General features: G+C 47.3%; 1 protein-coding gene across 1 annotated transcript in view; it reads left to right on the top strand.

Moving 5' to 3' along the window:
- The window catches only part of shld2 (shieldin complex subunit 2), a 27,079-nt gene extending 2,884 nt beyond the window's left edge, over positions 1–24,195 (top strand). Inside the window, 11 exon segments of the mRNA XM_034145607.1 lie at positions 38–151; positions 153–177; positions 3,230–3,337; positions 3,831–4,018; positions 4,473–4,529; positions 11,408–11,750; positions 11,827–11,973; positions 12,473–12,673; positions 20,345–20,585; positions 21,064–21,179; positions 23,842–24,195. Of these exon segments, the coding sequence (XP_034001498.1) occupies positions 38–151; positions 153–177; positions 3,230–3,337; positions 3,831–4,018; positions 4,473–4,529; positions 11,408–11,750; positions 11,827–11,973; positions 12,473–12,673; positions 20,345–20,585; positions 21,064–21,179; positions 23,842–24,020 (1,719 nt within the window). The 3' untranslated portion in view covers positions 24,021–24,195.

The raw sequence follows: 24,195 nt of genomic DNA, 5'->3' as shown, positions 1-24,195 counted from the left end.
TTTCTGAATCAGGTGTCTTCTTCGTTGGTGTCTACAGGTGAGGTCGGGGTCCTGCGTTCCTCTGGCCTCCATCGTGGTGACGGACCAATCAGGAGTGGAGATGAAGGTGGTGCTGTGGAGGCGGGCGGCTTTCTGGGCGCTGACCGTCACCCCCGGGAGAAATCCTGCTCATCACAGGTAACAAACACACTGATAAACAAACAACCAGGTAAACAAACAACCAGGTAAACAAACACACTGGTTTATAAACAACCTCCAGACCTTCATTTAATTTTCCAAAAAAATTAAATGTAGAAATAATTATTTGGATTTTCTAACAAAAAAATTGCAAATATTTTAATTTGTTCAAAACTTTTGGATTTTGATAAAAAACACTTAGGGAGGCGCCCAGGTGGCATCCTTACCAGGTGGCATCCTTACCAGGTGGCATCCTCACCAGGTGGCCTTCTTACCAGGTGGCATCCTTACCAGGTGGCATCCTTTCCAGGTGGCATCCTCATCAGGTGGCCTTCTTACCAGGTGGCATCCTTACCAGGTGGCATACTTACCTGGTGGCATCCTCACCAGGTGGCATCCTTACTAGGTGGCATCCTTACCAGGTGGCATACTTACCTGGTGGCATCCTCACCAGGTGGCATCCTCACCAGGTGGCATCCTTACTAGGTGGCATCCTTACTAGGTAGCATCCTTACCAGGTGGCATCGTTACTAGGTAGCATCCCTACAAGGTGGCATCCTTACCAGGTGCCTGAACCACCTCAACTGAGGGTTACCTTGAGGCACCTAAGACCTTGAGACCACAGCTCCCCCGGCTTCAGCAATAGAGGCTTTGAACACCGCCCAATCTGGTTCAATGTCCCTCCACAGGGATGCCTGTAAAGGTCCGCCGGAGGTGTGAGTTGAAGGCCTCCTGGACTTGGGACTCCTCCTGGACTTGGACTCCTCCTGGACTTGGGACTCCTCCAGACGTTCCCAGTTCACCCGCACTTACCAGGTCTATCCAGAGGCTTCCCCTGCCACTCAACCCAACTCACCACCAGATGGTGATCAGTTCTCCGCCCCTCTCTTTACCCGAGTGTCCAAAACATACAGCCTCAGGTCCGATGATACGATAACAACATCGATCATGGACCTTCTGCCCAGGTTGCTCTGGTACCACATACACTTATGAGCATCCTTATGTTCGAACATGGTGTTTGTTATGGCCAATCCATGACTAGCACAGAAGTCCAGTAACAAACCACCACTCTGGTTCCTCCCAATCAAGCCCCTCCAAGTGTCTCCATCACTGCCCACATGTGCATTGAAGTCTCCCAGCAAGATTAAGGAGTCCCCTTCAGGAGCCCCATACAGGACTCTGTTCAGGGTCTCCAAGAAGGCCGTATACTCTGAACTGCTGTTTGGTGCATAAGCACACACAACAGTCAGAGTTTTCCCCCCCATAACCCGCAGGCGTAGGGAGGCGTCCCTCTCGTCCACTGGGGTAAACTCCAACAAAGCAGCACCCAACCGGGGACTTGTGAGTATCCCCACACCCGCCCGGCGCCTCACACCTTGGGCAACTCCGGAGAAGAAGAGAGTCCAAGCCCTATCAAGAAGTAAGGTTCCAGAGCCGACGCTGTGCGTAGAGGTGAGCCCAACCAGATCCAACTGGTAACGCTCCACCAGATCCAACTGGTAACACTCCACCAGATCCAACTGGTAACGCTCCACCAGATCCAACTGGTAACGCTCCACCAGATCCAACTGGTAACTCTCCACCCAGATCCAACTGGTAACTCTCCCACCAGATCCAACTGGTAACTCTCCACCAGATCCAACTGGTAACTCTCCACCAGATCCAACTGGTAACACTCCACCAGATCCAACTGGTAACTCTCCACCAGATCCAACTGGTAACGCTCCACCAGATCCAACTGGTAACTCTCCACCAGATCCAACTGGTAACACTCCACCAGATCCAACTGGTAACTCTCCACCAGATCCAACTGGTAACTCTCCACCAGATCCAACTGGTAACGCTCCACCAGATCCAACTGGTAACGCTCCACCAGATCCAACTGGTAACGCTCCACCAGATCCAACTGGTAACGCTCCACCAGATCCAACTGGTAACTCTCCACCAGATCCAACTGGTAACACTCCACCAGATCCAACTGGTAACGCTCCACCAGATCCAACTGGTAACTCTCCACCAGATCCAAACTGGTAACTCTCCACCAGATCCAACTGGTAACGCTCCACCAGATCCAACTGGTAACGCTCCACCTCAACTTACCTCCAGATCCAACTGGTAACGCTCCACCAGATCCAACTGGTAACGCTCCACCAGATCCAACTGGTAACTCTCCACCAGATCCAACTGGTAACGCTCCACCAGATCCAACTGGTAACGCTCCACCAGATCCAACTGGTAACGCTCCACCAGATCCAACTGGTAACTCTCCACCAGATCCAACTGGTAACGCTCCACCAGATCCAACTGGTAACGCTCCACCAGATCCAACTGGTAACTCTCCACCAGATCCAACTGGTAACGCTCCACCAGATCACCAGATCCAACTGGTAACTCTCCACCAGATCCAACTGGTAACGCTCCACCAGATCACCAGATCCAACTGGTAACGCTCCACCAGATCCAACTGGTAACGCTCCACCAGATCCAACTGGTAACGCTCCACCATATCCAACTGGTAACGCTCCACCAGATCCAACTGGTAACGCTCCACCTCCCGCACAAGCTCCGGCTCCTTCCCCCCCAGAGAGGTGACCTTCCACTGGGTCTGGTCCGTCGAGACCCTCTGCTTTCACTGCCTCCCTTCTGGCACCCGACCCCATTGCTGGTTCCCGTCGGAGGTGGAGAGCCCGCGGGACGTAGAAGCGGAGATGAGCCTGGCCACCAGACGCTCGCCGACGAGTCCTCCTTCTGGGCCTGGCTCCAGAAGGAGGACTCGGGTATCCTCACTTCTTATGATGTTTTTCATGAGGTCTATGAACCAGTCTTAGTCTGGCCCCTTGCCTGAGGCCAATTCACCATGGGAGACCCTAGCAGGAACACAAGGCTCCAGACAACACAGAGCCAGGTTCACCGGGGCTCACAAACCTCTCCACCACGATAAGGTGCTGGTTCTTCAGAGAGGGCAAAAAAAAAAAAAAAAAAAAAAATGTAATTGATAAAATAATAATTTGAATTTTGCTTAAAACTTTTTTAAATTGTTGTTGTTGTTCAGCTCTGCAGGTGAACGAGGACAAGTGGAGAGGAGAGACGGTGCTGCAGTCCACCTTCAGCAGCAAACTGCTCAACATGGGAAACATCGCTGACTCCGCCTCCCCGACAGGTACGACTGGACTACACCTTGACCAATCAGAAGCCTCCCCGCTGATAACAAGATCAAATGAATGTTTTTCTAAATATCTATGAGATAAGAGGGAACTTTATTTATCCCCTTGGGAGATGCAGTTAATAGCAGCAACAGCTCAGAGTAACAAACAAGGTACAAAATGAAGATAAAATAGAAATTAAAATAAGAATACAGCAAAAATAAAGTGATAAAGTTACTATTGAAACAAGATATCACAGTAAACAGTTGTGCATTTGTATGAACATGTTAAATATAGATAAATATGATCTCCCCCTCTGTCTCTCTCTCTCTCTCTCTCTCCTCTCTCTCCTCTCTCCTCTCTCTCTCTCTCTCTCTCTCTCTCCTCTCTCTCCTCTCTCTCTCTCTCCTCTCTCTTCCTCTCTCTCTCTCTCTCCTCTCTCTCTGCTCTCTCTCCTCTCTCTCTCTCGTCTCTCTCTCTCTCTCTCTCTCTCTCTCTCTCTCTCTGCAGTTCCTCAGCAGGTGAGTTCTGGCTCGCTCCTCTCTCTCTGCAGCTACCTGCGGGAGCGACGCCCCCTTCTGGTGTCTCAGAGGCTCCACCCCCCTCAGGACCCGAGGCTCCGCCCCCCTCAGGACCCGAGACTCCTACCCTACGCCAACCCTGAGGGTCACCTGAGGGTCAACACGCTGGTGCACGCCCTGCTGGCGCGTCACACACACCACACCTGAGTACAGGTGAGGGTTCAGGAATCGCCACACACACACACACACACCTGAGTGAAAACACCGTGTTTTTGAGTTGGTCCCTGAAGGCAGCATCTCTCTGGTCCAATGGGATTAACAAAACTCAAGGATTTGCAATTATTTTTTACGATGCTTAAACATTTTATTAAAAGAATAATAATTTAGAATTTTCAACAAAAAAAAAATGTTCTCAACAAAATTTCTTTTTTCCCAAACAATTTTTGGGATTTGAAAAAAAGTGTTCGTAAAAAATAAGGATTTGGATTTTTAAAACGTTTGAATTTGCAACAAATTTGGGATTTGCTACTTAAAATATATAAATATATAATTAAGAATTTGTGAACAAAAATATTTGAGGAATATTTTGATTTGCTAAACAACCCTTGATTTCAACACGCTGGTGCAAGCCCTGCTGCGCGTCACACACACACACACACACACACACACACACACACACACACACACACACACACACACACACACACACACACACACACACACACACACACACACACACACACACACCTGAGCACAGAGAGCTCAGTGATCACCGTGGGTGTTTCTCAATGTCGAGGACGCTTGCTTGGTAGCACATGTCTGCCGAGCATCTTGCTTCAGAAGCGAGTCAAGAATACTTCTTCCTGGCATTCAGAAAACAAAGAGTGGAACAGGCTAGCAAGTGTGCAGGTGTGCGTCATATGAGAGGCCCCGCCTCTTACATCTTCCGCCACAGATTTGGGGAAATTGGTCCGTGCGCAAAGCATTGTGGGGATTTTAAGACCCGCGGAGTCTACTCATGTGCAGCCTCTAAATTTCTCGCTACGAAGTAGCCGAATCAAATCAGTTACTGATTTGATTCGGTAACTGATTTTTTTTTAGAAATAAGACAGACTTACCTTCACAGATTGGCACAGAGGACCATGTTCAGTTTATACACCGCGCTGTGGCGTCACGGTCTTTGTGTTCATATCCTTCGTCACATCTTACCCAGAGTTTCTCTCTCTCCCCATACCAACCATCTGTGCTTGCATCGTAGTTTCCATTTGGGATAGTCAGTGGCAAACAGGCTTTTTCATCTGAGTTGAAAAATAAATTAATACAATTTGAAATAAAGTGCAGCACACGACAGGTCCTATGCATTGTCCTTTAGTCAGTGGACGTTAGGGCCCCCAAAGACTCAAGATCAACAATGAAGAAGAAAATTATACCATCTCAGTCTTTACATTTTTAAGTGAACAATATCTTTTAAAGGTGGGGTAGGTAATTCTCTTCAGAAACACTTTGTGTTATATTCCATGGAATGCTCTTAACATCCTGATAGCAATGAATATCTTAAGTGCTTTGACAATAAATCCATAAATAAATCTCATCAGTGGAAGCTGTGGTACTGTAAAAAGCACGACCAATCATCTGAGCCGGCCCGGCTAAAATAACTGGATGGCCTACCTGCCTGTCAGCCTTCCATCTGTGCACAAACTTATCTCGTGCCCTCATTGGTCATGTGCGCGTTCGTGTTGGAGGAGGGGCTCTGTGAGGAAGGGGCAGATTTTTTTCGGCTGCGTACTTTCAAATTCTAGCGCACTCGAGCTGGTTTCTCCATTCTTACCTACCCTACCTTTAAGGTTTTATTAAACCAAACATTATTGTTAAATTTAACCAGAACTCATATATTTATTTCATTGTTTTATATGAAATAAGTTCGGCACAAATGAACCAGCATCATTCAGAAATGAAAGGAGTCTTTGCCAACTCTTGAAATGTTATGCTAAAATATGTGTGTGCCACCGGGGTGTGTTGGTGTTTGTATAATTGATATCTGTGTGTTGGTGTTTGTATAATTGATATCTGTGTGTTGGTGTTTGTATAATTGATATCTGTGTGTTGGTGTTTGTATAATTGATATCTGTGTGTTGGTGACATTGCTGAAGATGGATGGAAACATTTTACAAAAAGCTGACTAATGTACAACAAATATATCATTAAAACAAATCTCTCAAGTAAGTGTCATACAGGTACAAAAGCAGGACATTATCCTTTGAATCCCAATCAGAATTAAATGAAAATAAATCTTTGGGTAGTACTGAAAGGTTTTCCAAAGTATAACACTGTAACTATAGAAACGTACCTATACATTGGGGTTTAGGAGACCAATTGCCATTTTGACACCTGCTGGTCCCCAACCCTTCACTGCTGGTTTAAGTCCGTCATGATTATAAGCTGATTGTCCAGGGGGAAAACCAGACTGGGAGCAGGACAAGGCTGAGCTGCACTTTGTGCTGAAATATAACCACAAACAAAACTGTCAAATAATATATATCCAGATAAATGAAGAAGTTTCTAAGCAACAAGTTGAATTCCCTTACCATGCAGCACTTCCAAACCAGGAGAAAAACTCAAAGATACCTCACGCACATTTCGTCAGGAATGAAATAATAATGCCAAAAGGGTTTCAGTTAAGATCAGGACCAGTTAATAATTGTTGAAGGCAATCAGCCAAAAAGCAAAGCAGTTAAGGAATAGTAAAGTTGAGTTAGGGTCATCATGCTGTGCACACAAACAGCCTCCGTGGACTTCAGTCAGATCGGTTGCATTTTACAAAAGCCCTTTGCATTGTTGAGATCAACAGCTGTTTTTATCATTATCCTGCTTTGGTTCACACATTCATTTCTTTTTACCAAATTAAATCCTAGTCCTCCAATATCTATGCTGAATATCATTTGGAATCATACCCCTTACTTATTTTGTGAAAACTGATTTGAAGTGAGCACTAGCTCTCTGTAATCTCCTGTTCAAGGACACATTTGATGCTGAGAAACATTCTGTATTGAGCTTCTTCTGCCGGCCATACGCTCCCAACCTCATGTTTTAATCATTTGTATCTACATCTGAAAGTTAGTATTGCAAATTACGATTGTGTTGTCAAACCAACTTTAAAGGTGCACTCCACTACCGACTGTATCTGAGTGTTGAATGCAGCGCTCGTTAAGTAAATAAAAGCAATTTGGCTTTGAATTATGGTCCAAGAGTTGATCAACTATGACTTCATTAATAATTCATTAATGATCAAATAGGAATATAATTGTCTTTTAAATAACGTAAACTAAAGGGAACAATCTGACACAGCTGAAGCTCTGGCCTTCCTTAAAAACAAAAACTAATTTCATAAAAATCACAGTTGTATTTCACACGATGCACTGTTTTTAGAGAACTACAAATCGTAACTAATGCACCATAATACAAACAATTATTATGAATACAAATTCAATAAAAGCAGCGTCCCGTGAGTTACTACAAGCTATAAAGTACATTTTAAAAACGTTTTATATAGTAGAAAACAACATTAAGCTCTCTGTGGGACGTTGCAGAAATGTGTGTGTCCACCACGACAAAGGATCCTCATTCCCTTTACGTTGGGGTTGTTTCCGTGACTCAACCACGTAATGCGGTGTTAAGCTAGCTACACACCAGCCCGATTTTGGGAGTCAGAGGCCGTCAGAGGCAGTCGGGCATTCGCGGCGCCCTACTCAGGTTGGTGTGTCACGCACCGTCGTCTCTTTACGGCACCTTTTCACACCTCAGGTCAGAGAAAGTCAGCCCAAGCAATCACTCTGATTGGCTGTTCACACTACCGCTGCCTGCTGGTAAGGACAGTTATTGCCACTCGTCGACTGAAGTATTTGCGATGTGTTCGTAGGCGGGCAGCGTAGCGGGCGGCGTAGCCGACGCAGGCGACGTAGCTGACGTAAACGTTGGGATGCCTTCGGTACGCGTTCTTTGGCCTCAGGTGGGTGTGTAGCGGCCTTTAAGGAGAAGTGTTAATTTCACGTATTTTGCTGAGACCAGGTTGGTATCATGGTTGGTACTGACACTCTCAGTACAGCGCCACTTTCCGAACAGGAAATGCACGCAAATACAATCTTTTATATTATTATTATTATTATTAATAATATATATATATAAATAAAGACCCCAGCTAGAAATGGAGCGAGAGAGAGACACACAGTAGAAACACACAACACATACACATACAAACACTAACAGGGGTTTCAGGGATGGGCAGTGACAGTCGGTCCGTTCTTCTATATGTCTGTCGGTCTCAAATATAAAGGGTGCAATAACGATTTTTAACCAATATCCATAAACAGCGGACACTGTTTATACGCAGCCCTCACAAACCACACACGGCCAGATAGCTTATCTAACAGTTAGAACCTACATACGAGACACAACCTTTATAGTCAGAAAAAAGTGTGATTATTTTCTGATATTTTACACACATGATATTATGAATACTGTGGGCCTACATACCTTAGTGTGATTATAAGTGCATGTGAGTGAATGTTGGCATGCATACATTCGTTTTTATACGTCCTATTCATTGTCTCAATGCGCTCATACATCTTAAGAAAGTTATCAAAAACATCTTAAGAAAGTTATCAAAAACATCTTAAGAAAGTTATCAAAAACATCTTAAGAAGGTTATCAAAACCATCTTAAGAAAGTTATCAAAAACATCTTAAGAAAGTTATCAAAAACATCTTAAGAAGGTTATCAAAAACATCTTAAGAAGGTTATCAAAAACATCTTAAGAAGGTTATCAAAAACATCTTAAGAAGGTTATCAAAAACATCTTAAGAAAGTTATCAAAACATCTTAAGAAAGTTATCAAAAACATCTTAAGAAGGTTATCAAAAACATCTTAAGAAAGTTATCAAAAACATCTTAAGAAGGTTATCAAAAACATCTTAAGAAGGTTATCAAAAACATATTAAGAAAGTTATCAAAAACATCTTAAGAAGGTTATCAAAAACATATTAAGAAAGTTATCAAAAACTTCTTAAGAAGGTTATCAAAAACTTCTTAAGAAAGTTATCAAAAACATCTTAAGAAGGTTATCAAAAACATATTAAGAAGGTTATCAAAAACATCTTAAGAAGGTTATCAAAAACATCTTAAGAAGGTTATCAAAAACATCTTAAGAAGGTTATCAAAAACATATTAAGAAGGTTATCAAAAACATCTTAAGAAAGTTATCAAAAACATCTTAAGAAGGTTATCAAAAACATCTTAAGAAGGTTATCAAAAACATCTTAAGAAGGTTATCAAAAACATCTTAAGAAAGTTATCAAAAACATCTTAAGAAGGTTATCAAAAACATCTTAAGAAGGTTATCAAAAACATTTAAGAAGAAGTTATCAAAAACATATTAAGAAGTTATCAAAAACTTCTTAAGAAGGTTATCAAAAACTTCTTAAGAAGGTTATCAAAACATCTTAAGAAGGTTATCAAAAACATATTAAGAAAGTTATCAAAACTTCTTAAGAAGGTTATCAAAAACTTCTTAAGAAAGTTATCAAAACATCTTAAGAAGGTTATCAAAACATATTAAGAAGGTTATCAAAAACATATTAAGAAGGGTTATCAAAAACATCTTAAGAGGTTATCAAAAACATATTAAGAAGGTTATCAAAAACATCTTAAGAAGGTTATCAAAAACATCTTAAGAAGGTTCAAAAACATCTTAAGAAGGTTATCAAAAACATCTTAAGAAGGTTCAAAAACATCTTAAGAAGGTTATCAAAAAACATCTTAAGAAGGTTATCAAAAACATCTTAAGAAAGTTATCAAAAACATCTTAAGAAGGTTATCAAAAACATCTTAAGAAGGTTATCAAAAACATCTTAAGAAAGTTATCAAAAACATATTAAGAAAGTTATCAAAAACTTCTTAAGAAGGTTATCAAAAACTTCTTAAGAAGGTTATCAAAAACATCTTAAGAAGGTTATCAAAAACATATTAAGAAAGTTATCAAAAACTTCTTAAGAAGGTTATCAAAAACTTCTTAAGAAAGTTATCAAAAACATCTTAAGAAGGTTATCAAAAACATATTAAGAAGGTTATCAAAAACATATTAAGAAGGTTATCAAAAACATCTTAAGAAGGTTATCAAAAACATATTAAGAAGGTTATCAAAAACATCTTAAGAAGGTTATCAAAAACATCTTAAGAAGGTTATCAAAAACATCTTAAGAAAGTTAGAACAACATTCCTAGAACAACGAATGGTAACAAACATTTCTAGCGGGGAACTCACACATGCCACCGCAAACATGCAATATCTGCTTACAGCTTATCATGAATTAAGTGCTTGTTTGTTTTTTTCAAAAGGAAAATATGGTGACATCAGATTTTTTAAAACATCCTTTTCAAACAAATGCAACAAGTTTGTTTTTTAAAGCGCTCTAGAATAAATCTGCCGTTGACCATGACCGTGTTAATATTTGCCATCACAGGAACGTTTTATAAAAAAAGAATAACATCCTGAAAACATCATCCGAATGTTTCTTGGAGAATGTTCTTCTTTGGTTATCATGTACCATTCAGGGAACGTTTTATAAAGAACATCTTTAATGTGTTACCCAACAACGTCCAAAACACATCCTCTGAATGTTGCAGGCAAAACGTTCCACCTTTTATTAACATATCACATTAAAGGAACGTTTCTATCATCTCAGGCCTCAATAACATCCTCAAAACATCCTCTGAATGTTGCAGTTAAAACGATATGTCTTAGTTAACCTTAAACCTTAAAGGAACATTATTTGAAATAATAAACATCCTAAAAAGGTTCTTTGAACATCAGATGAAAACGTTTCTTTAAAACCTTATTAGAACCTGTTGGTAACGTTAGCCAAAGTTGTGAGAACGTTCCCCGCTAGCTGGGACATCTTGTATTTTAGTTACACCCGCTATTGATTAATTTAGTCAACATTGGACCTTGACACCGTCCACATAGCTATAGTGAAATAATATAATAGAAAACATTAAGCGTCTTTGATTTAATAATGGGAGCTGAAGCCTCTCTGCCGTCTAACGCACACTCCCTTATTTATCTTTGAATAATAACGTCAGAATAAAGACGACTATACCACGGTCCTTCGGTCCTGAGATTAGCGCCTGCAGGCTCCATGGACCTGTCAGCTCCGGACAGCGCACAATGCGTACATGAAGCGCTACGTCATGAACGCAAGAAATCATACCCTCGTGGGGGCGCGCTCATGTGATTGGCTTAGAATGGAGGAGACATCTGATTGGCTATAGATAGAAAATATTACAAGTACGAATCTGGTGACCGTCAGGGGAGTCTCAAAAAACCCACACAGCATGCACAGAAAGCACAGAGAGCGGGTTGTGTGCAGGTGCAGAGGTTTAAAGCGGAAAACAAATATGTGAGGATCAAAAATACATATTTAAAACTTTTTTCTGTATTTGGATTTTATTTACATGAATATGAGACGGAACACATTTGTGTGGGCTTTGAAAAACACAAGTGTGGATCCTTCAGTGTGCACGTGTGGATCCTTCAGTGTGCACGTGTGGATCCTTCAGTGTGCACGTGTGGATCCTTCAGTGTGTGGTCATGTGTGTGGATCCTTCAGTGTGCACGTGTGGATCCTTCAGTGTGCACGTGTGGATCCTTCTGTGTGCACGTGTGGATCCTTCAGTGTGCACGTGTGGATCCTTCAGTGTGCACGTGTGGATCCTTCAGTGTGCACGTGTGGATCCTTCAGTGTGCACGTGTGGATCCTTCAGTGTGCACGTGTGGATCCTTCAGTGTGCACGTGTGGATCCTTCAGTGTGCACGTGTGGATCCTTCAGTGTGCACGTGTGGATCCTTCAGTGTGCACGTGTGGATCCTTCAGTGGTGCACGTGTGATCATGAGACTGATCTGAGACCATAGTTTAAACGTGTTTTGTGTTCAGCGTGGCGCAGCGAGGCTCAGTCCTGCCTCCGGTCAGCTCTGCAGCAGCAGGGGGTGCTGAGGGTGCAGCAGCATGACGCCCAGCAGGGGGCGCTGCTGCTGCTGTGGGGAACAGCTGTGGACTGGCTGCCGCGCTTCAGAGACAAAGGTACAAATACACAGAACATAATACCAGCAGATATCCTGTTTGGAACCTTTATGTTCCTTTTATTTGTAATTGTTAATTCTCTTCTTTCCACTTTTCCAAGTATTTTAAGTATTGTGTTGTATTATAAAATCTACCGACCGACCGACCGACCGACCGACCGACCGACCGGCCGAACGACCGACCGACCGACCGGCCGAACGACCGACCCGACCGCCGAAACGACCGGACCGAACGACCGAGCCGCCGACCGACCGACCGAACCGACCGACCGAACGACCTACCGACCTACCTCCGAACGACCTACCGACCTACGACTCCCTAGCCTACCGAACTACCGACCGACCGACCGACCGACTTTACATTTTGGATTGTTTATTTCTAGTCTTTTAATTTCTCTAATGTGCAACGCCTTGTCTTTTGATGCTGCAACGCAAACATTTCCCAATTTGGGATCAATAAAGTACTTCTTATCTGATCTTATGAATTAACCCTCGTCCAGCGGCGGTCTGGGACTTCCAGGCCCTCCTGGTGAGGGACAGTTTGACCTCTGACCTCCTGGAGCTGCACTCGACCCCCTGGAGCTCCGTCCGGCCTCTCGACCAATCAGATCCCCGTCTGAAGGCTTTCCTGCAGAAACCAGAGCTCCCAGCAGGGGGTCTGGAGCTGGACCTGGACACCCTGCTGTCCCAGAAGTACAGCGGTGAGCTTGGGATGAAATGTTAAAGGTCTCCTATTGTACGGTTTTTAGGCACGAGCACAGCTCTCAGATATAAGGACATGTCTCTGAAGTGTCCTGCTCCAAACCCCAAACAGATCCTTGTAGCCCCCCCCCCTCTCTCTTCCAGCTGTTACTAAGGACATGTCTCTGAAGTGTCCTGCTCCTAACCCCAACCAGATCCTTGTAGCCCCCCCCCCCTCTCTCTTCCAGCTGTTACTAAGGACATCTCTCTGAAGTGTCCTGCTCCTAACCCCAAACAGATCCTTGTAGCCCCCCCCCCCCCTCTTCCAGCTGTTACTAAGGACATGTCTCTGAAGTGTCCTGCTCCTAACCCCAAACAGATCCTTGTAGCCCCCCCCCCCCTCTCTTCCAGCTGTTACTAAGGACATCTCTCTGAAGTGTCCCGCTCCCAACCCCAAACAGATCCTTGTAGCCCCCCCCCCCTCTCTTCCAGCTGTTACTAAGGACATGTCTCTGAAGTGTCCTGCTCCTAACCCCAAACAGATCCTTGTAGCCCCCCCCCCCTCTCTTCCAGCTGTTACTAAGGACATCTCTCTGAAGTGTCCTGCTCCTAACCCCAAACAGATCCTTGTAGCCCCCCCCCCCTCTCTCTTCCAGCTGTTACTAAGGACATCTCTCTGAAGTGTCCTGCTCCAAACCCCAAACAGATCCTTGTAGCCCCCCCCCCCCTCTCTTCCAGCTGTTACTAAGGACATGTCTCTGAAGTGTCCTGCTCCAAACCCCAAACAGATCCTTGTAGCCCCCCCCCCCTCTCTCTTCCAGCTGTTACTAAGGACATGTCTCTGAAGTGTCCTGCTCCAAACCCCAAACAGATCCTTGTAGCCCCCCCCCCCTCTCTTCCAGCTGTTACTAAGGACATGTCTCTGAAGTGTCCTGCTCCTAACCCCAAACAGATCCTTGTAGCCCCCCCCCTCTCTCTTCCAGCTGTTACTAAGGACATGTCTCTGAAGTGTCCTGCTCCAAACCCCAAACAGATCCTTGTAGCCCCCCCCCCCCCTCTCTTCCAGCTGTTACTAAGGACATGTCTCTGAAGTGTCCTGCTCCAAACCCCAAACAGATCCTTGTAGCCCCCCCCCCCTCTCTTCCAGCTGTTACTAAGGACATGTCTCTGAAGTGTCCTGCTCCAAACCCAAACAGATCCTTGTAGCCCCCCCCCCCTCTCTTCCAGCTGTTACTAAGGACATCTCTCTGAAGTGTCCTGCTCCAAACCCCAAACAGATCCTTGTAGCCCCCCCCCTCTCTTCCAGCTGTTACTAAGGACATGTCTCTGAAGTGTCCTGCTCCTAACCCCAAACAGATCCTTGTAGCCCCCCCCCCTCTCTTCCAGCTGTTACTAAGGACATGTCTCTGAAGTGTCCTGCTCCAAACCCCAAACAGATCCTTGTAGCCCCCCCCTCCCTCTCTTCCAGCTGTTACTAAGGGCATGTCTCTGAAGTGTCCTGCTCCAAACCCCAAACAGATCCTTGTAGCCCCCCCCCCCCCCCTCTCTCTTCCAGCTGTTACTAAGGGCATGTCTCTGAAGTGTCCTGCTCCAAACCCCAAACAGATCCTTGTAGCCCCCCCCTCTCTTTCCAGCTGTTACTAAGGACATGTCCTCTGAAGTGTCCTGCCTCCAAACCCCCAAACAGATCCTTGTAGCCCCCCCCCCTCTCTTCCAGCTGTTACTAAGGGCATGTCTCTGAAGTGTCCTGCTCCAAACCCCAAACAGATCCTTGTAGCCCCCCCCCCCCCTCCCCCCCCTCTCTCTTCCAGCTGTTACTAAGGACATATGTCCCTGAGTGTCCTGCTCCAAAACCCCAAACAGGTCCTTGTAGCCCCCCCCACTCTCTCTTTCAGCTGTTTACTAAGGACATGTCCCTGAAGTGGTCCTGCTCCAAACCCCAAACAGATCCTTGTAGCCCCCCCCCCCTCTCTTCCACAGCTGTTTACTAAGGAATGTCCTCTGAAGTGGGTCCTGCTCCAAAACCCCAAACAGACCCTTGTAGCCCCCCCCCACCTCTCTTCCAGCTGTTACTAAGGACATGTCTCTGAAGTGTCCTGCTCCAAACCCAAACAGACCCTTGTAGCCCCCCCCCTCTCTTCCAGCTGTTACTAAGGACATGTCTCTGAAGTGTCCTGCTCCAAAACCCCAAACAGATCCTTGTAGCCCCCCCCCCCCCCCACCCACCTCCCCCCCCTCTCTCTCTCCAGCTGTTTAATAAGGACATGTCTCTGAAGTGTCCTGCTCCAAACCCCAAACAGATCCTTGTAGCCCCCCCCCTCCCTCTTTCAGCTGTTACTAAGGACATGTCTCTGAAGTGTCCTGCTCCAAACCCCAAACAGGTCCTTGTAGCCCCCCCCCCCCCCCTCTTTCAGCTGTTACTAAGGACATGTCTCTGAAGTGTCCTGCTCCAAACCCCAAACAGGTCCTTGTAGCCCCCCCCCCCCCCCTCTTTCAGCTGTTACTAAGGACATGTCTCTGAAGTGTCCTGCTCCAAACCCCAAACAGATCCTTGTAGCCCCCCCCCCCCTCTCTCTGTCAGCTGTTACTAAGGACATGTCTCTGAAGTGTCCTGCTCCAAACCCCAAACAGGTCCTTGTAGCCCCCCCCCCCCCCCCTCTTTCCAGCTGTTACTAAGGACATGTCTCTGAAGTGTCCTGCTCCAAACCCCAACAGACCCTTGTAGCCCCCCCCCCCTCTCTCTTCCAGCTGTTACTAAGGACATGTCTCTGAAGTGTCCTGCTCCAAACCCCAAACAGATCCTTGTAGCCCCCCCCCTCTCTCTTTCAGCTGTTACTAAGGACATGTCTCTGAAGTGTCCTGCTCCAAACCCCAAACAGATCCTTGTAGCCCCCCCCCCTCTCTTCCAGCTGTTACTAAGGACATGTCTCTGAAGTGTCCTGCTCCAAACCCCAAACAGGTCCTTGTAGCCCCCCCCCCCCCCTCTTTCAGCTGTTACTAAGGACATGTCTCTGAAGTGTCCTGCTCCAAACCCCAAACAGGTCCTTGTAGCCCCCCCCCCCCCCTCTTTCAGCTGTTACTAAGGACATGTCTCTGAAGTGTCCTGCCTCCAAACCCCAAACAGGTCCTTGTAGCCCCCCCCCCCCCCTCTTTCAGCTGTTACTAAGGACATGTCTCTGAAGTGTCCTGCTCCAAACCCCAAACAGACCCTTGTAGCCCCCCCCCCTCTCTCTTCCAGCTGTTACTAAGGACATGTCTCTGAAGTGTCCTGCTCCAAACCCCAAACAGATCCTTGTAGCCCCCCCCCCCCCCCCTCTCTCTTCCAGCTGTTACTAAGGACATGTCTCTGAAGTGTCCTGCTCCAAACCCCAAACAGATCCTTGTAGCCCCCCCCCTCTCTCTTTCAGCTGTTACTAAGGACATGTCTCTGAAGTGTCCTGCTCCAAACCCCAAACAGGTCCTTGTAGCCCCCCCCCCCCCCCCTCTTCAGCTGTTACTAAGGACATGTCTCTGAAGTGTCCTGCTCCAAACCCCAAACAGGTCCTTGTAGCCCCCCCCCCCCCCCTCTTTCAGCTGTTACTAAGGACATGTCTCTGAAGTGTCCTGCTCCAAACCCCAAACAGGTCCTTGTAGCCCCCCCCCCCCCCCCTCTTTCAGCTGTTACTAAGGACATGTCTCTGAAGTGTCCTGCTCCAAACCCCAAACAGATCCTTGTAGCCCCCCCCCCCCCCTCTCTTCCAGCTGTTACTAAGGACATGTCTCTGAAGTGTCCTGCTCCAAACCCCAAACAGGTCCTTGTAGCCCCCCTCCCTCTCTTCCAGCTGTTACTAAGGACATGTCTCTGAAGTGTCCTGCTCCAAACCCCAAACAGATCCTTGTAGCCCCCCCCCCCCTCTCTTCCAGCTGTTACTAAGGACATGTCTCTGAAGTGTCCTGCTCCAAACCCCAAACAGGTCCTTGTAGCCCCCCCCCCTCTCTTCCAACTGTTACTAAGGACATGTCTCTGAAGTGTCCTGCTCCAAACCCCAAACAGGTCCTTGTAGCCCCCCCCCCCTCTCTTCCAGCTGTTACTAAGGACATGTCTCTGAAGTGTCCTGCTCCAAACCCCAAACAGATCCTTGTAGCCCCCCCCCCCTCTCTCTTCCAGCTGTTACTAAGGACATGTCTCTGAAGTGTCCTGCTCCAAACCCCAAACAGATCCTTGTAACCCCCCCCCTCTCTTCCAGCTGTTACTAAGGACGTGTCTCTGAAGTGTCCTGCTCCAAACCCCAAACAGATCCTTGTAGCCCCCCCCCCCCCTCTCTTCCAGCTGTTACTAAGGACATGTCTCTGAAGTGTCCTGCTCCTAACCCCAAACAGATCCTTGTAGCCCCCCCCCCCCTCTCTTCCAGCTGTTACTAAGGACATGTCTCTGAAGTGTCCTGCTCCAAACCCCAAACAGATCCTTGTAGCCCCCCCCCCCCCCCTCTCTTCCAGCTGTTACTAAGGACATGTCTCTGAAGTGTCCTGCTCCAAACCCCAAACAGATCCTTGTAGCCCCCCCCCCCCCTCTCTTCCAGCTGTTACTAAGGACATGTCTCTGAAGTGTCCTGCTCCAAACCCCAAACAGATCCTTGTAGCCCCCCCCCCCCCCTCTCTTCCAGCTGTTACTAAAGAGCTGACTCTGGGTCAGTAGCTTCAGAGAGAGAGTAGATCTCATCAGGAGAACTCTCCCAGCAGAAACTCAGCTAAATGCTGCCGTGACTAAACTCCATATCATGTTCCAAACCACATGAAGGATTCTCTCTGAAACAGCATGGAGCTCAAACTCTTTCTCTCTCTCAGGTTTACCACAAGGTGACTTCCTTTTGATTTCCTGCTTCTTCACACATGCTCTCTCCAGTACAGGTTAGCTCTGAGTGTTAGCATGCTAATGTAAACACAGACCATATTACTTCCAGAACACGTCTCATTGTTTCTGACAGCAGCGTTTCTGATTGGCCCGTGGGTGTAAAGCCCGCCCACGTTTTAGTCATGTGGTCATGACGCAGCAAATCTGGATCAGCTCCGTTGTTCCCCGTTTTTAGAGATGTGGGTACGGAGGAAAAGAGAGAGGGGTTTGTTTCCTGACACTTTGAGAGTCTCCTGACACACCGGGGACACACCGGGGACACACCGGGGACACATCGGGGACACATCGGGACACACCGGGGACACATGGTGATGTAGAGAAGACATCACTATGTGAGTCTCCTGACACACCGGACACACACTGGACACACACCGGACACACACCGGACACACACCGGGGACACACCGGGGGCACACCGGGACACACCGGGGACACATGGTGATGTAGAGAAGACATCACTTTGTGAGTCTCCTGACACACGGGGGACACATGGTGATGTAGAGAAGACATCACTTTGAGAGTCTCCTGACACACCGGGGACACACCGGGGACACACCGGGACACACCGGGGACACACCGGGGACACACCGGGACACATGGTGACGTAGAGAAGACATCATTCTGTGAGTCTCCTGACACACCGGGGACACACCGGGGACACACCGGGACACACCGGGGACACATGGTGACGTAGAGAAGACATCACTCTGTGAGTCTCCTGACACACCGGGGACACACCGGGGACACACCGGGACACACCGGGGACACATGGTGACGTAGAGAAGACATCATTCTATGAGTCTCCTGACACACCGGGGACACACCGGGGACACACCGGGACACACCGGGGACACACCGGGGACACATGGTGACGTAGAGAAGACATCACTCTGTGAGTCTCCTGACACACCGGGGACACACCGGGGACACACCGGGACACACCGGGGACACACCGGGGACACACCGGGACACATGGTGACGTAGAGAAGACATCATTCTGTGAGTCTCCTGACACACCGGGGACACACCGGGGACACACCGGGACACACCGGGGACACATGGTGACGTAGAGAAGACATCACTCTGTGAGTCTCCTGACACACCGGGGACACACCGGGGACACACCGGGACACACCGGGACACACCGGGGACACACCGGGGACACATGGTGACGTAGAGAAGACATCACTCTGTGAGTCTCCTGACACACCGGGGACACACCGGGGACACACCGGGGACACACCGGGACACACCGGGGACACATGGTGACGTAGAGAAGACATCACTCTGTGAGTCTCCTGACACACCGGGGGGACACCGGGGACACACCGGGACACACCGGGGACACATGGTGACGTAGAGAAGACATCACTTAGTGAGTCTCCTGACACACCGGGGACACACCGGGGACACACCGGGACACACCGGGGACACACCGGGGACACATGGTGACGTAGAGAAGACATCACTCTGTGAGTCTCCTGACACACCGGGGACACACCGGGGACACACCGGGACACACCGGGACACACCGGGGACACACCGGGGACACATGGTGACGTAGAGAAGACATCACTCTGTGAGTCTCCTGACACACCGGGGACACACCGGGGACACACCGGGACACACCGGGGACACATGGTGACGTAGAGAAGACATCACTCTGTGAGTCTCCTGACACACCGGGGACACACCGGGGACACACCGGGGACACACCGGGACACACCGGGGACACATGGTGACGTAGAGAAGACATCACTCTGTGAGTCTCCTGACAAACCGGGGACACACCGGGGACACATGGTGACGTAGAGAAGACATCACTCTGTGAGTCTCCTGACACACCGGGGACACACCGGGGACACACCGGGACACACCGGGGACACATGGTGATGTAGAGAAGACATCACTTTGAGAGTCTCCTGACACACCGGGGACACATGGTGATGTAGAGAAGACATCACTCTGTGAGTCTCCTGACACACCGGGGACACACCGGGGACACACCGGGACACACCGGGGACACATGGTGATGTAGAGAAGACATCACTTTGAGAGTCTCCTGACACACCGGGGACACATGGTGATGTAGAGAAGACATCACTCTGTGAGTCTCCTGACACACCGGGGACACACCGGGGACACACCGGGACACACCGGGACACACCAGGGACACATGGTGACGTAGAGAAGACATCACTCTGTGAGTCTCCTGACACACCGGGGACACACCGGGGACACACCGGGGACACACCGGGGACACATGGTGACGTAGAGAAGACATCACTCTGTGAGTCTCCTGACACACCGGGGGGACACCGGGACACACCGGGGACACATGGTGACGTAGAGAAGACATCACTTAGTGAGTCTCCTGACACACCGGGGACACACCGGGGACACACCGGGACACACCGGGACACACCGGGGACACACCGGGACACATGGTGACGTAGAGAAGACATCACTCTGTGAGTCTCCTGACACACCGGGGACACACCGGGACACACCGGGACACACCGGGGACACATGGTGACGTAGAGAAGACATCACTCTGTGAGTCTCCTGACACACCGGGGACACATGGTGACGTAGAGAAGACATCACTCTGTGAGTCTCCTGACACACCGGGGACACACCGGGGACACATGGTGACGTAGAGAAGACATCACTCTGTGAGTCTCCTGACACACCGGGGACACATGGTGACGTAGAGAAGACATCACAAAGAGCATCCTGCGTGATAGGAGACCTTTAATTCTACGGTAAAGTTATAAAGGTGCGTCTCCTCCTCCTGCAGGTGAGGTGGAGCTCAGAGTGCAGATCGTCAGCTTCCACTTCCTGGTCTCCTCCCCCTCCCAGAATGCACCTGGGCGCGTGGACAGCTGCTCGTCGCTGCAGGACGTGGTCGCGGCGCTGAGTGATGACGTCACGTTCACCGGATGCTATCGCTGCGCCGCGGAGCTTCAGAGCGATGCTAACGGCATCTACAGACCCTGCTACTCCTGCCTGCCAATCACAGCTGTCCGACGCTACTACAGGTACCTGAACGCACCACACAGCTGTCCGACGCTACTACATGCGTGCGTGCGTGCGTGCGTGCGTGCGTGCGTGCTGGCTCCCAGTTCAGTCCAGGATTGATTTTAAAATACTTGTACTTACATTCCAGGGCATTAAGATCCCAGACTCCACTAAATAAGATCAGCTGCTGGAGCTCTTCCGGTGTTGAGTAGGGAGGCAGTGTGCTCACATTGAAGAGCAGACTGAAGACTTTCCTCTTCAGCACAGCGGACAGTTAGGACTGGTTTTAAACTTTAAACTTCCCCACCCTTCATTTTATAGATCTGTAATGATTGTATTCTAACTTGTGTTTTGTACCCATTGGTATTTCCACATGTATCTTGTCATTTTACTATATTCTCAGATATGTTGGTTGATTTGTGAAACCCTCTGAGACAAATGTGATTTGTGATATTGGGCTCTATCAATACATTTGAATGGAATTTAATTTAATTCCAGGCCAGGTGTTCTCACAGTGAGGGGGCGGGGCTCCTCTCAGGTGTGTGTTCAGGTTCCACCTGTTCCTCTGCAGAAGATCCTGGAGGCTCCGCCTGACAAACTGCACAGGAACTCAGGTGAGACACACACACACACACATACATACATACATACATACATACATACATACATACATACATACATACATGCACGCACGCAGACACACACACACACACACACACACACACACACACACACACACACACACACACACACACACAGAAACATATATCTTTGGGGCAGTGCCTTCAATCAAGTGAAAGGGGAAGACACGTTTTTATTTTTGCTGTCTTCCTTTTTTGTAACATTATTATTTATAACTTTTTATTACATGGCTTAGTTGAATACTCGATTCTGATTGGTCAATTCAGAACACGTGACACGTTGTTAATCCAGTAGTACAGACCGCTGTCAAGGACTTATTGACCGTTGCTAAGGACGCTCACATCTGCAGAAAGAAGTCCGGTCGATTGATCTGTATACAGTTTGGAAAACTGTTTGCTTGTCTTTAGTTTTCCGTTGTCTCCCGTCTGAGAGCAACATGGAGGATTTTAATATTCATTTTAATATATTTGGAGAGCACAGTCATTTGGATGAATGCTTAGTGGCTGATGAGTCCCCGGCGAAGAAAATAAAAAGACAAGAGGGCCAAGGAAACAGCGGAGAAGTAACGGGGCAGGAACCCTCCTTTTCACGCAGCGGTCCAGACACAGACATCAGACGGCGACACATATTCAGTGTGCAGTTCCTTTGGCATGAGGGCAGGGGTATCTAGATCCTTATGGGCTCAGAACAGTCTCATAATGCACACATGCACACAGAAGGATCCACACTTGTGTTTTTCAAAGCTCACACAAATGTGTTCCGTTTCATATTCATGTAAATAAAATCCAAATACAGAAAAAAGTTTTAAATATGTATTTTTGATCCTCACATATTTGTTTTCCGTTTAAACCTCTGCACCTACACACAACCCGCTCTCTGTGCATGGATCGCTGTGCATTCGTGTGTGGGTTTTTTGAGACTCCCCTGACGGTGACCCGATTCGTACTTGTAATTTTTTCTATCTATAGCCAATCAGATGTCTCCTTCATTCTAAGCCAATCACATGAGCGTGCCCCCACGAGGGTATGATTTCTTGCGTTCATGACGTAGCGCTTCATGTACGCATTTTGCGCTGTCCGGAGCTGACAGGTCCATGGAGCCTGCAGGCGCTAATCTCAGGACACCTCCACTCTCAGGACATTGCCACTTTCCGAGCAGGAAATGCACGCAAATACAATCTTTTATATTATTAAGGTACAGTGCCACTTTCCGAACCATTAATGAATGCTTGTGTACATAAAGACGGCAGGCAAAACCGTTTTAAATGTGTGTTTCCTGTATGGCAAATACAGCTGCTTTATTTATGTCTGTATGAAGTTGTTGTGAGTGTGGAGGGAGCAGCTACAGGTTAGCTTAGCCTAATCGATCAGTGCACTACGAAGCCAGTGCTAGACAGTGAACTGTCAACGGGGGGGAGCCCCGCCGGTCATTATCGGCCGATATTCACTCTTAATAGTTTGATCGGTGCTCTCTATAAAGGCCGATCAGGAGAGCTGGATCTGATCGATATGGACATAAACGAGAGTGAAGTTTTAGCGAGCTGCATGAGAAACTGACGAGCTGTCAGGAGAGAGGGAGGGAGAGAGGAAAAGAGAGTTACTCCCATGTTATTAGCCATATCCGGTCATAGTCCGGTAATTACCTGCTAACGGAAACTCTGCTACACAATTCTTATTATTATTATTATTATTATTATTATTATTGAAACATGACCGGTAAGTTTCAAATTTGCCCGGTAAAATAAATTCTGTCCGCGGAAACCCTGCTCCGGACAGCGCAAAATGCGTATATGAAGCGCTACGTCATGAACGCAAGAAATCATACCCTCGTGGGGGCGCGCTCATGTGATTGGCTTAGAATTGAGGAGACATCTGATTGGCTATAGATAGAAAAAATGACAAGTACGAATCGGGTGACCGTCAGGGGAGTCTCAAAAAACCCACACACGAATGCACAGCGATCCATGCACAGAGAGCGGGTTGTGTTTGTAGGTGCAGGGGATTTAAACGGAAAACAAATATGTGAGGATCAAAAATACATAATTTAAAACTTTTTTCTGTATTTGGATTTTATTTACATGAATATGAAACGGAACACATTTGTGTTTGCATTGAAAAACACAAGTGTGGATCCTTCAGTGTGCATGTGTGTATTATGAGACTGTTCTGAGCCCATAGATACTTCCCAAGGTCTGACATCATGAAGTGTGCTACTTTTAAAGCAAGCAGCGATGTTTTCAAATCTGTAATCAAAAAGCTCCTCAAAAACGCTATCGAAGCAGTTCCTGCCGTTGCTACGTAGATCAAACGGTAACAACGGACTATTTCTCTTAGCGGATGCATGTCCTTTTAAATCAATACAACTATTTTTTAAATCAATAAAAACATTTCAATTAATATTGGGAGTCATGTTGTAACTTTGTTGAGAATGTGGCCGTGTGATAAGCGGGGTAATGTGCAGCGAGGCGCTCGTGATGGAGAACAGACTGTCGGTGTTCTTCATCACGACCGCCTCGCTGCACGTTATCCCTTACGTAATTCTTTAAGTTTTTTTATTATGCCGTTACATTTGTTTTAGGTTTTGTTATGAACCATTTTAAGTGTAAGTATTTAAGTGTGTTATATCTCGTCTCAGCTCCGGGGTCGGAGGTGAAGTTTGTTGCTCTGGCGGCTCAGAAGCTCCAGAGCCTCGTCATCCTCCCGAGGAAAACATTCATCCTCAGTGTGCGCAGCCACTTCCTGTGCGACGAGAACAGCGTCCCCCTCCACCAGGACCTCACTCTGCTGGACCTGCAGTTCCCAGGCTCACCATGAGAGGCACCACGTCCTGTTCCTGTGGTGGTCCCTGAAGGCAGCATCTCTCTGGTCCAATGGGATTTCTCCGGGTGATTTTGGATTATCACCTTGTTGGACATTTTGATATTTTTGCATTTTTTATGTCATAACTTTGTTGAATAAAAAGTAAAAATAAAGTTTCCTTAGTGTCTAT

This window comes from Trematomus bernacchii, unplaced genomic scaffold (assembly GCF_902827165.1).
Source record: "Trematomus bernacchii unplaced genomic scaffold, fTreBer1.1, whole genome shotgun sequence".
Classification (NCBI taxonomy): domain Eukaryota; kingdom Metazoa; phylum Chordata; class Actinopteri; order Perciformes; family Nototheniidae; genus Trematomus; species Trematomus bernacchii.
Note: the sequence above shows the minus strand (reverse complement) of the source record. Positions and strands in the feature narration are given on the sequence as shown.